Here is a 13,111-nt window from a genome sequence, read left to right as displayed (position 1 = left end):
AAGTAGAGACGGGGTTTCACCGTGTTAGCCAGGATGGTCTCGATCTCCTGACCTCGTGATCCGCCCATCTCGGCCTCCCAAAGTGCTGGGATTACAGGCTTGAGCCACCGCGCCCGGCCCTAACTGTATGTTTATACCCATTCACCCACCTCTCTTCATCCCCCGCTTTGCCACCCACACACCCTTCTCAGCCTCTGGTATCTATCACTCTACTCTTTATCTCCATGAGATCAACTATTTTAGCTCTCACTTATGAGTGCAAACATGTGATATTTATCTTTCGGTGCCTGGCTTACTTCACTTAACATAATGACCTCCAGTTCTCTCCATGTTGCTGCAGATGACATGACTTCATCCTTTTTTAATGACAAATAGCATTCCATTGTGTATATATACCACGTATTATTTATCCATTCATTCATTGGATACTTAGGTTTATCTCATATCTTTGTATTGTGAATAGTACTGCAATTAACATGGGAGTGTAGACATCTTTTTGATATGCTGATTTCTTTTCCTTTGGATAAATACCCAGTAGTGGGATTGCTGGATCATACGGTAGTTCTGTTTAGTTTTTTGAGAAATCACCATACTTTACAAATATTAGCACATTTAACCCTCATAACAATCCCTCATCTTACAAATGGGGAAACTGAGAAACAGAGAGGCCAAGTAGCTTGCCCAAGGTCACATAGCTAGTAAGTGGCAGGGCCAAGATTGGGTCTCAGAGTGTTTAGCCCCACAGTCCCTGTTCTTAAACCATCATACTACACTGCCCTTGTGTTGATATCTGTTCACCCCCAGACTGCTGCTTCCCCATCACCTCTCCTCGGACGGGGTCTGGGCTGCTGATCACAGCCGTCTCAGCCACAGCAGGGTGCTCCATCAGCGCGTTCTCTACCTCTGAGGGTCCAATCCGGTACCTGCAGAAGAACCTGTCCTTCAGAGAAGACTGGACACCCAACCTCTAGGCCATCCCAGAAGTCTGGAACCAGCCAGAGTAAAGACCCAAATTTCCCCTCCCAATCCAGAAACCAAGCTCACCCGCTGGAGTTAATGATATCATCGGCCCGTCCCATAAACTGGAAATACCCATCTTCATCTTTGATTCCCCGATCTCCAAGGAGCCAAAAGTCCCCTCGAATGTTGGCTGCTGTCTTCTCGGGATTGTCCTGGTGACCACAGAAAGACAGAGTGATTGTGCCTGCAAAGCCTAAATCCCCTACCCTGGGGCTGCCATGAACGGATGTCATAAGTCTTATTAAAACTGCAGGTGTGCAGTGTATAACTGGACCATGGCAGACGTGCCCTGAACCAGCCAACCCTAGACTGCAGGTGGAACTGGATCTTTCCCATTTATTGAAGTTATTCCACTCAGGGTCTCTCAGCTACTCCTCTAGGTCCCGTCTGATGGATATTATTGATGTATCTTTTCATCCAGGCTTAGGGCATTTCCCCCAGTTGTTTCCATCTCCCCTTTCACAGATATCCTAATCTCTGCTCACTCCATGGCACCACTCAAAACTATCGTTTTGATTAGGTACTTTTCTTGGCTTCTTTGTTAAATTTGAAAGTTCTAGGGACATTAGCCAGGAAGCCCCCTGGGACCCTGGCTAATGTGCATGTTTCTACAATGGCTGGATCCCTCTATTAAGCTGAGGCACTTGCTTATGAGTAACGAAAAGGCTTAAGCTTTATCCCTTGTCAGGGCATCTTCCTATATGACTCTGGTATTGGGGCATGGGCTCCAGACTGGAGATTCAGTTACTAGATGATATGGTGGCATAAAGAATTCTTAGCCTCACTCCATCATTGGGAATAGAGGGATGCTAATGATCAGAGACACCAAGAGGCTCGTCTGAAGCTAAACAGCCATGACAGAAGGTAGAATTGAGACCAGAAGCCAGGTTTCTTGGCCACTGGCTTGACTTTCTCATGGCCACATGGAGCCTCTGTGGCCTCAGAAGTCTGCCCAACAGACACTTCTGAGTCTGTTTCCTTTCCTGTCAAATGGGGAGAAGCCCATGACTTGGTACTTCACTGGCTTTTGAGAATAGAGTGGGACTGCACACAGGAAATGCTTGGAGAAGGGAACAGTGTGGCTCTGCCCTGATCTCTGAGGCTCAGTTTTCCTCATCCGTAAAATAGGAATAATCATTCACATCTACAACAATTATTTTATTGAACACACTCACAACACAAAACTTACAGATGAGGAAACTGAGACATGACAGATAAGTAACTTGCCTAAGATCACGCAGTACAGGGTTTTGAACTTGAGTAAGCTGAGTCCAAAAACTTTATAGGGTGGCTGGGAGGGTTAAACGAGTTTAAAGTTTAAATGAGTTTAAAGTTTACAGATTAAATGTGTTTATAGGACAATGCTTGCCTCATGGTATGCATTCAATAAGTGGTGGAAACTACTATTATTTGATTTATTATTTATTTATTTTATTAATGAATTATCTCAGGGATCAGAAGGCATGCCCTTGGGGTCTTCTCTGTCCACTTTCTAATGGTTGTGAGCTTGAGCAAGTCTTGTAATCTCTGGCTCCAACATCCTCACCTGTCAAGTGAGGTGGCCGGATTCAAGGATTATCTGTCTTTACCTTCCCAAGATCTGAAGATAGGGATTCCTCCAACTGGATGGCAAAGTCTCAATGTAAAGTGCCTGGCAGGCTCTAAAGAAGATCAGTGGCATAGAGCATGGGGATGATACCTATGGGAGGGGGCAAGGCTGCCCTTGGGGGAATGGTGCTGTGTATAGTTCAGGGTCAATAATATTTTGGGCATGAAACAGAGAGTTCTTGAGAAGTCTGAGGGCTAATTGAAGAAAAATAAGTCTTCCAATGAGGTCACAGTGATAGGCTGAGGAAGGCAAGGCTGAATAGACAGTCTTTTCTTCCACTGGCAAAGCATACATTCTTGAAAACTGGACACTCTTTGTCTTCACAGATATTTGTCTTCACACTAATTCAAATTAGTCTTTTGTCTATTTGACCTAGAAGTTTTCTGCTTGCATAAATTAGGCTTCCTATCAATTTCATTTCTGGGAACACTGTGATTAATTAGCCTCTTGAAGTTTCAGAACATTTGGCTTCCCTCACCCCATTTAGTGCTCCCCATCCTCACTGAGGAACAGAGGAGGAGGAGCACAGTTTCTCACCACATAGCCAGAGAAGACGCCTACAGGCTTGATGGGTTTGACCCTGACGCCAATGTCTCCTTCTGTGCCGGGGGGCAGGACGTTGCCCTTATCATCTATGACCTGGAGAAAGAAGCAGGTTGGAAGAATGATGCACAGAGCAGGAGATGGCTTCAGTGGTAGCATGAGATTACTGAGTTGGTCAAATGAAAGACCCTCTTGCTCTAGTGGAGACTGAAAACAACAACCAGAAACCAAGGGAACCCAAGAGCCTTAAACTCAGATCTCTGATCCATCTGCCTGGAATAGTTTAGGTGAATCCTTTTATTGAGACTGGCCCAGATGAGTCTGGGGAGATGCTTTTGGCTTTAGGAGCTCAGATAAAATAATAGCCTCCCCTTATCTTTGAGACCTACCTCACCTGTGGACTTAGAAATCAGGCAGATCAAAACTTACATTTACTCTGCTACCTTACTAGCTGACTTTGAACTACTTAAACTCTGTGCTTCAGTGTTTTCACCCATAAAACAGATACTGACAGCTTATTTCACAGGATTTTTATAGGAATGAAATAAGATACTAAGAAAGGGGCTTAGCAAATGGTTATGATAGTTAATATCATGGCAAGTAACTGGATATGACACTGAATAGAGTCTAAGTTACACTTTAGATATACAAAACTATACACATAACACAGGTACACAAACACAAATTCTAGTTCTCCAAAAACAATAAAACTTTAACTACAACGCATTCATTATAGTGTATTTTTACTAGTGAAAACTGGGACATCATCCCTTGGTCCAATAAAAGGCATAAATAGGGGTGGATACCTACTATTTACTACTATATCATCATTAAAAATCATGCTGTAGATTGGCATTAATTGAATGGAAAAGATCTTTACCTAAATTGTTAAATGATTAAAGCAAGTTACAAAATGTTATGTCAGGATTCACCCCTAGTTTTGTTTTTAAAGCATATATACTTGCGTACTGTCTAGCTAATTTGCTAGATATTCAAAGTGGGTCCTTCTGGATGGTAACAATATAAATCATTTCCCCTTTTCCTCCTTCCTTCCCTCACTCTCTCCTTCCCCCTAACCTCCCCCCCTCCCTCTCTTTTTCCTTATGTTATCTTAATATCGGTACTTTCTATTATTTTGACTCAGTAAACAATGGAATACATAAATTACTGAAAATCAGTGTTTCCCCTAACTTCCTCCCTCCTTAGTGTCCCGGGCAAACCTGTACATCATAATGGGGAGCAGCTATTCCCATGTATCCTGGTTTGATTTTCATCGTCTTGGAAACTACGCAAGTTAATCCCTGTGGAAAGAAGCAGAGAGATCAGCAAACTTCAGGAGGAGGTACAAGGTCATACAAAAAGAAAAAGTTTCTGTAGAGCAGGCCCTGAACTTTGCCTACACTTGGGGGCTCGTCCCGCTACTCATTCCCTGGCTGTCTCCCCATTACTGGAACCACAATCCTAGGGGCTTTGCCAAATTGTTTGTTCAGTAAGCAACCCAACTACCACTCCCCAGGAAGAGGACCTAACAGTCACATTATACTCCCTTTTAGGGGAAGCCACATTTTTATATGACACTATGGATACCCAAAGTCCTTTCAAACTATATGGAATCACCAATATGCAATCTGTAAGGCCTGAAATATACTGACTTTTGTTTTTATTTTGAATTTTCATGGGTGCATAGGTGTATATATTTATGGGATATATGAGATGGTTTAATACAGGCATGCAATTTGAAATAATCACATCATGAAGAATGAGGTATCCATTTCCTCAAGCAGTAAAATATACTTTTTAAATGATCTCCCATGGCAGCACCAGTTCTGCTTGAACCCTGAAATGAACATTCCCAACAGAATAAGAGATGAGTGGTAGATGCCTCATTGACAGAGACACAGATTGTCATTTTCTCAGATCTAGCTTGGACACCAGATATCACAGTGATCCATCTTTTCCCACCACCCACTGTGCTGAAAAGGGCAAGTTGATCGACCCACCTCAGAAGAGAGGCTGCTGAGTGATCAAGATCATGGGAGTCTGAGTGTCCTTGTAAGCATATCCTAAACATGTCCTCCTCTGAATGGTTGGAGGCCCCTGCCAGGGTATGCTTGCCACAACTCCATTGTCCTTATTCATATTTGCAGAACTCTTCCTGGCTCTTTCATACCACAGAGCTGCCATCAACCCTCTGCGAAGTTCTTCCAAGGGTACTCATTAGCCAAAGAAGGATGCAGGGTAAGAGAGTGGAGAGGAAAAGGCAAGAAGTGCTGAGAGTTACAAGTAAGAGGCACCGGAAAAAGGAGAGAAAGAGTTGAGGGAAAGTAGTCCCCATGTAGTTTGGATAAGTAAAACAGTATAGAATAGCATAAGTTCATATTGTGCACATGAGACCTCAAGAGTTCCAAGAAGATATCTCAGGAAGTGCAGTAAAGCCATGGTGGGTTCTTCTTCCCATTCTTCACTTCGGTCTAAGCAGCTTTGTACAGTGCTTGACATGTTTGATAAACTTTGGTCTCTGCTAAAATGTTTCCCTATCACAGAGGACCTTTCTGACTACCATATCTGATTTACCAACTTCTCACCCCATCTCATCTACTTTACTTTTTCCATCGCATTTCTCACCACCTGCCATGCTAGATAGTTCTTACTTTATTGTCTCTCTCCCCAAATCTCACTGGAATGTAATCTCTCAGAAAACAGGAGCTTTGCCTGTTTCGTTCTGTGCTGAATTTTCAATACCCAGTACCTGTCCCTTCATGGAGGCTCAATAAATATTTCTCAAATAAATGAATGATAAATGGTGGCTAACATTTTTTTATTGTCAAAGAGGATTTTGAAGCCCAAAAAGTGCATCCAGCCCATGGTTCCCCTGGGAACAGGTACCGTTTCTGTCTGGCCATAGAATTCTCGGATGTCCAGTCCAGTCTGGGCCCTCCAGTTCTCCAGAATTTCTGGAAGAAGGGAATCCCCTCCACTGAGGCAGTTCTGTAGATGGGGGAACTTGTAACTGAAGAAGAGAAATAAGAGTTTCCCCTCAGCCTCCCTGGAACCAAAGTCCACCCAGGCCTAGACCTGGTTTCTGGGTGCTTTGATGATGCAAATGGCTTCATGGGGTTATCTGTGTGCAAGAGATTCAGATAGATAGGCATGCATGTATGTGAGGGAGTCAGGGGGACGGGGCCAGACTCTCTTACCAATCCTCACAGCCCCATCACCTGGAAAGATCCTGCTGTAGCAACATCCGGTAAACAAGGGGGGCACCAATCATGCTCTTGATTGGGTAGCTGGAGAGCGTCTAGAAGAAGAGAGCCAGGTGAGACATTGGTCACCAGGTCAGATGCCAACTTATGGCTATGCACAGTGGTTACAGTTGTGAGCTATGGAGTTGTAGAGGTCTGGATTAAAATGCTAGCTTGTTTACTATGTCTGTTTCAGGTCAAATGAGCCCCACAATTCTTATGCACCCTGAAAACACAAATAACAGGGAAATGAATACATATTATGGTAGTGAAAAAGCCTAAGACTATTTTGAAACCTTTTTGTCAAATCTTGGATGTCTGTTCCTGCCAGTTTAAGACTTGCCCTCATTAACACAACCCTAGGAGTATATCACCCCCTAGCAACTAAGGGAAGATCAGCTGCCTGAGCACAGCAGCTGTCTTGGTTAAGTCCCTTAACCTTCTGTAGCCAACTTTATAATAGTTTGTTTCCAACCTTATTTTCCCGAAAATACTTTTGGGTTATATTTTAGCTATAAAAGGTCTTTGAAAAGCTAAAGACATTGTGCATTTATATCTATAGACATTTCAAAACAAGTGCTACAAAAAGACCTAGTACTGAATACTTGCCATGTTCTGTGTTATCTCATTTAATTTTCACAATAACCTCACAGAGTGTGTACTATCATCCTCATGATTCAGAGGGGAAACCATGATGTACAAGGTTAAGTAGCTGCTCCAAGGTCACCTAGTCAGCAAGTAGTGGGATCATTATTTGCAGCATGTATTCCTGTAATATAATACCATCTCCATCCCATGCTTTTCTTTATGAAGAATGTAATAGAGTATTGTCTTAGTCTGTTTTCTGTTGCTATAACTGAGTACCCAAGACTGAGTAATTTATGAAGAAAAGAAATTTATTTCTTGCAATTCTAGGGGCTGGAGAGTCCAAGGTCAAGAAGCTGCATCTGGTGAGAGCCTTCTTGCTGATGGGGACTCAGGGCATCACATGGCAAAGGGGCTCATGAGACAGAGCAAAACTGGCTTTTTATATAACAGACCTACTCTTCAAAACTAACCCACTAACTTGATAACCCATTAATCCATTAATCCCTCATGAGACCCAATCATCTCTTAAAGGCCCCACCTCTTAATACTGTGCCACTGGGGATTGAGTTTGTTGATGAAAGGTGCCAGACTCTGTAAAATATTTGAAGAGATTTATTCTGAGCCAAACATGAGTGACCATGGCCGTGACACAGCCCTCAGGAGGTTCTGAGAACACGTGCCCAAGGTGGTCAGGGTGCACCTTGGTTTTATACATTTTAGGGAGACATGAGACTTCAATCAAGCACATTTAAAAAATACATTGGTTTGGCCCAGAAGGGTGGGACAACTTGAAGCGGGGTCTTCCAGCTTATAGGTAGATTTAAATTTTTTCTGATTGACAATTGGTTGAGTTTATCTAAAGACCTGGGATCAATAGAAAGGAATGCCTTGGTTAAAATAAAGAATTATGGAGACCTAAGTTCTTATTTGCAGAGGAAGCTTTTAGGTACTGGCACTAGGCGTTAGAGAGAATAGGTTGTAAAATGGGTTTTTTTTTTTTTTTTAAATCAGACTTGAAATCTGTATTGCTGTTAATACCAGAGAGGTATAATGAAGCATGTCCCACTCTCACTTCCTGTCATGGCCTGAAACAGTCTCTTAGGTTAAATTTTTAAAAGAACCCTGGCTGAGGAGGAAGGTCATTCAGATGGTTGCGGGTGGCGGGGCCTTAGGATTTTATTTTTGGTTTACAAGTTTCATCATGAGTTTTGGAGGGCACAAATATTCAAACCATGGCAATGGTTTAAGCAAAATGTCTAGAAAAAATGACAAATGTGAATATCATGAAATCATTTCCTTCAGATGCTCTTGGTAAACAGATATAAGCTACGAAAATGATGCCATATTCCTTATTACTTTGCCTTACTAGAAGCTCAACTTGCAACTACATACTCATTTGCTATATTTCTCCTTAATTTCCTTAGTCTTTCCCCCCTACACCTCCAACCTATATTTTCCTAATGGACTTTATAATTTTGCTTCTGTTTTCATTTTTTTTTAAATGGTGGAACTTAATAAGAGCCAGTTCAAATCCTTTTGGGAAGGACACAGAGTAAGAATTTGTTTAAAACAGAGAATGACAGTATCATTTGAAGATAATTTCCTAAGAAAATTCAGACCACACCTGACTTTTTGACTTTTGAAGACGTCATCTATGCCTTAGCTTGAACCTTTGTTGCAGCCAAATAGATGTCCGGATGGGCCATCAGAGATCTGGGGGCATGGCAGGGAAATAACCCAACCCCTCTATCAAAGAGTCCAACATAGGGTGTATCTTTGTAAGCAAAGTGAGGTCATTTTTATTGCTTTGTTGCTACAGGATAATGCATACCTGCAGTTTGTGGGTCTTACCTAATGGCTGTACCATCAAGTTCTATAGGAAAAAATTCCATTTATTCTTCTGAGTTGCTTCTAGAAAAATCATCTTAAATTGGAAATAACTCAATGTTCATTAACAATAGGATGGGGGAAAATTTTGATAGATTCACAGAATGGAATACTACGCAGCCAGTTAAAGAACAAACATCTGATACACACAACACGTGGACTAACCTCACAGAGAATATTTTGAGTAAAAGAAGCCAAATGCAAAAGATTATATGTAATGTGGTTCCATTTACATGAAATGCAAGAAGAGATAAAATTAATCTATGGTGATAGAGATCAAACGAATGATTAAGTTATGGGGTGTGGACACTGTCAGAGAAGGAGTATGAACACCTGCAGTGGTGGGAATATTTCATGTCTTGATCTAGTGGTGTTTACATGGGTGTCTGATATGAATTGGATGCTGTATCCCCACCTAAATCCCTATATTAAAGCTCTAACTCTCAACTTGATGGTATTTGGAGGCGGGGCTTTTAGGGGTAATTATACAAGGTAATGAAACAGGTGCCCCAATGAGAGCATGAATGTCTTTATTTTTAAAAAGGAAGAGATACCAGCACTGTCTTTCTCAACCATGTGAGAATACAGCAATAAGGCAACCATAGCAAGCCAGAAAGAGGGCCTCCCCAGGAATCCAATTATGCTGGCATCCTGATCTCAGACTTATAGCCTCCAGAGCTATAATAAGTAAATGTCTGTTATTTAAGCCACCTAGACTATGGTATTTTATTGTAGTAGTCCAAGCTGACTGAGACAGTATGTTAACATAGGTAAATTATTTTCAAACTGTACACTTGGGATGGTGGCAGTCTATGTACTTTACTTTCAGTTTGTGTTTTATGCTGCAAATAAAAAAGGAAATGAAATATGCGCGCGCACACACACACACACACACACACACAGAGAGAGGGAGATGGCATCCCCCTCCAATATTCCAGCTTTCCCTTTTACATGTGGTTCATCAGCATCTATCTGATAGGTGACACCAGTGGACGAGCCCATTGCGGTTGTTGAGTGAACAAATGACCTACAACATCTTTCTCCTGAACATACTGCTTTCATCTATATATGTGTCTGTCTCCTTCCCCAGAACATGAGCTCCATGAGATCAGGGATCATTTCCATCTTGCTTACTGAACACTGTTCACCACATGGCAGGGGTTTAGCAAAAATTAAATAAGTTGAAGCAAACTACAATAAATTGAAGTGTGCAAACCTCGGGCTCACTCCGAATAACTGGTGCAAACAGGATCCTCTCTTACCTTTAGAATAATCAGTGGGTCAAATGTTGGCAAGAGATGAACAAATGTGCATGCTCCTACTGTCCAAGTTTCCAAAAGTGAGGTTATAATGTTCAGTATCCAACCTGTGTCTGATATGGTCCACATTATATCAGAGCCTTGCAGGCCTGTCCAACTGAAAACACAGACAAAACACATGTACAGATAGGTGGGTGCATGCTGACCTTAGGATGTGTGGGACACTAAGGTGTAGGGGAGGAAAGAGAGGTGTGTGCTCAGAGGTCTGTGTGTATCTGCCTGCAGGTTTATAGGCATATGTCTAAGTATAAGTAGGAAGGGGGAAGAAAAGTTGTTCTACCCACACATCCTGCATCAACAGGAGATGCATGTTCAGAAGGTGGGACCCCAGTTGACATGACTTAATATATAATTGGGTCTCATTCTCATTTTACCTCTAAAACTTAGTACAGTTTGTGGCATGCATGTGGTAACCACCCAGGAAAATTTTACTAACACAAGGCATCTGCATGACAAATATTCTAACAGATGCCTTGCCAAGTTCAAGTTTGGCTGAATAGAACTTTGCTTCTCTTTTCTTCAGGTACTGCAAATTGCCCGTACAGCTGATGGTCTTGCACTAAGTAAACTTATCAGTTTTCTCTCTTTAGGGCAGAATAAAAGGTTTAGACCTTTCTTAAAGCAAGAATGATTTAGGCTAGACATGAACAACTTCCTTGTGACTGGGGACTGCCATAGTGTATTTTCTTTCCTGAAGATGATTAATGCTTTCAGCTCTGCAGGGAAATTAGGTCATAGTATAAGACTTCTCTAAGTCTCACTTTATATCTGTGAAAAACGAGATCACTACCAAATTTTTGGGGGGAAGGGGAATTTCATATTTTAGTTACATTTAAGTAATTTATCCCCTATCTTTTAGAAACTGCGTTTTACTGCAGCTCTTCTATTGTATAATTTTTATTAACTTATTTAATTTGCTGTCACTATGGTCTCATAGATGGAACATTTACACTTTCCATTTTTTGCATTAGTATATTTTCCCATTCTAATAATAAAATTAACATGGAAGGAGGGATCTACTAAAAAAATTCTGATGATTTATAGATATCATTGTGTGAAGACCTTGGCGCAGTGTTTCATGATTCCAAAAATGGGATTAATGTAACAGTGGAAAAAAAAAGCCCAACTATGAGGTCTGTGACCCAGAAATCCTGAGATCTTTGTTCGCAAATTTATCCAATTATATCTTCCACTTCAATGAATTTGCAAAGTAATTTGCCGCTGACAAAAACTGCCCTCTTGGAACGTGGACAGTATCAAAGCAAACTGCCAGCACCCCAAACAACAACATAGAGATCAGTCTGGGGAAATGCACATAAGCTTTTTGCTAATTATTCACACTGCTAGGCATTTGGCTCAACACGTGGAAGAAGTTTTGAGACCCTGTGTTGTCTAAAAGATGTGTCCCATTGGAGATCACTGGATACCCGGCACGTGAAGCCAAGTCCTCTTTAGCTTTCCTTCTGAATTTTCTTTCTCAGAACCACAAGGTGGTAGCCCAGCCTAGGAGCACTGGATTTGAACTCAGAAAAGTCTTCATGCCTCGTCATACAATTCTCTGTAGAGAGAAAGAGCTCAGCTTACCCAGCATCCATCTTGGCCTTGAGGCCCAGGCTTGAGTGGGAATGTTCTGCCATCTTGGGAAGACCACTGGTCCCACTAGTGAAGTAGATGGCAGCTGTTTCATGGCTTCCAGTCTCCACACATCGATGAGTGGTGGATGCCTCGCTGACAGCGACAGAGATTGTCATTTTCTCAGATCTAGCCTGGACACCAGATATCACAGTGACCCATCTTTTCCCACCACCCACTGTGCTGAAAAAGGCAAGTTGATCGAACCACCTCAGAAGAGAGGCTGCTGAGTGATTAATATCATGGGAGTCTGGGTCAATCAGAGTTGGGTTTGAAAACCACTCAAATTTGGCACTTTGTTATCAATGCAACCCTAAACTAGTTATTTAACTTCCCTGTGTCTCACTTTATATCTGCAAAAAGTGAGATCAAGTCTAATAGAGTTACTGAGAAAGTTAACTCTACCACCAAAGAAATGAGCAACTTGCTTAGCAAGAACTCAATAAATGCTAATCTAATTGTTGTGAAGAGCCCTGGCATGACACCAAGTGGACGGAGGTGTGGAATTAATATGAGTTTTCCAAGTACTTTCTTGGCACTCTCTTCTATTCCCTGGAAGCACCTACACATCTCTTGAACATCTCCAGTGTCCTGATTTTGAGCCTTTGAAAGCAGGCATTGGCCGGGCATGGAGGCTAATGCCTGTAATCCTAGCACTTTGGGAGGCCGAGACAGGCAGATCACGAGGTCAGGAGATCGAGACCATCCTGGCTAACATGGTGAAACCCCGTCTCTACTAAAAATACAAAAAATTAGCCGGGCGTGGTGGTGGGCGCCTGTAGTCCCAGCTACTCAGGAGACTGAGGCAGGAGAATGGCATGAACCCGGGAGGCGGAGCTTGCAGTGAGCTGAGATCGTGCTACTGCACTCTAGCCTGGGCAACAGAGTGAGAGTCCATCTAAAAAGAAAAAGCAGGCATCATGTTATTTATTTCTATGACATCTACCTTAAAGACTATGGCATTAGAAAGGAAAAGTTGAAGTTATCCCTTCAAGTTTCCAATCATATGTGCCCCTAATAGAGGGATTTCAGATTTCAGACATGTGACAGAGAAAATCATTAATCCAGCCAATCATGCTATCAACTTTTGGAAGGATACATGGAGAGACTCTGCCCTTCATCAACCTCTCTTAGAGATACAGAAGGTGGGAAGAAGAGTCTAGAAACTCGGTGGGTCAGCCATCTCTTGGGTTTTCCCTCATGACCTTGGCCTCACCCCTGATTTGAGTCATAGTTCCAGTGAATAGTTCTGGCTGAGTTTCAACCCACTT

At 42.1% G+C, this 13,111-nt stretch overlaps 1 protein-coding gene across 1 annotated transcript in view; it reads right to left on the bottom strand.

Moving 5' to 3' along the window:
- Window positions 1-13,111, bottom strand: part of LOC103229287 (acyl-CoA synthetase medium chain family member 2B) — a 36,592-nt gene that overhangs the window by 4,367 nt on the left and 19,114 nt on the right. Inside the window, exons 5-12 of the mRNA XM_007987178.3 lie at window positions 11,793-11,936; window positions 10,152-10,305; window positions 6,391-6,470; window positions 6,059-6,182; window positions 4,393-4,473; window positions 3,167-3,268; window positions 1,045-1,172; window positions 824-923 (exon numbers count right to left, since the gene is read on the bottom strand). Of these exons, the coding sequence (XP_007985369.1) occupies window positions 824-923; window positions 1,045-1,172; window positions 3,167-3,268; window positions 4,393-4,473; window positions 6,059-6,182; window positions 6,391-6,470; window positions 10,152-10,305; window positions 11,793-11,936 (913 nt within the window). The remainder of the gene's footprint in view (window positions 1-823; window positions 924-1,044; window positions 1,173-3,166; window positions 3,269-4,392; window positions 4,474-6,058; window positions 6,183-6,390; window positions 6,471-10,151; window positions 10,306-11,792; window positions 11,937-13,111) is intronic.

Source organism: Chlorocebus sabaeus, chromosome 5 (assembly GCF_047675955.1).
Source record: "Chlorocebus sabaeus isolate Y175 chromosome 5, mChlSab1.0.hap1, whole genome shotgun sequence".
Classification (NCBI taxonomy): domain Eukaryota; kingdom Metazoa; phylum Chordata; class Mammalia; order Primates; family Cercopithecidae; genus Chlorocebus; species Chlorocebus sabaeus.
This window is presented reverse-complemented; position numbering and strand designations above follow the sequence as displayed.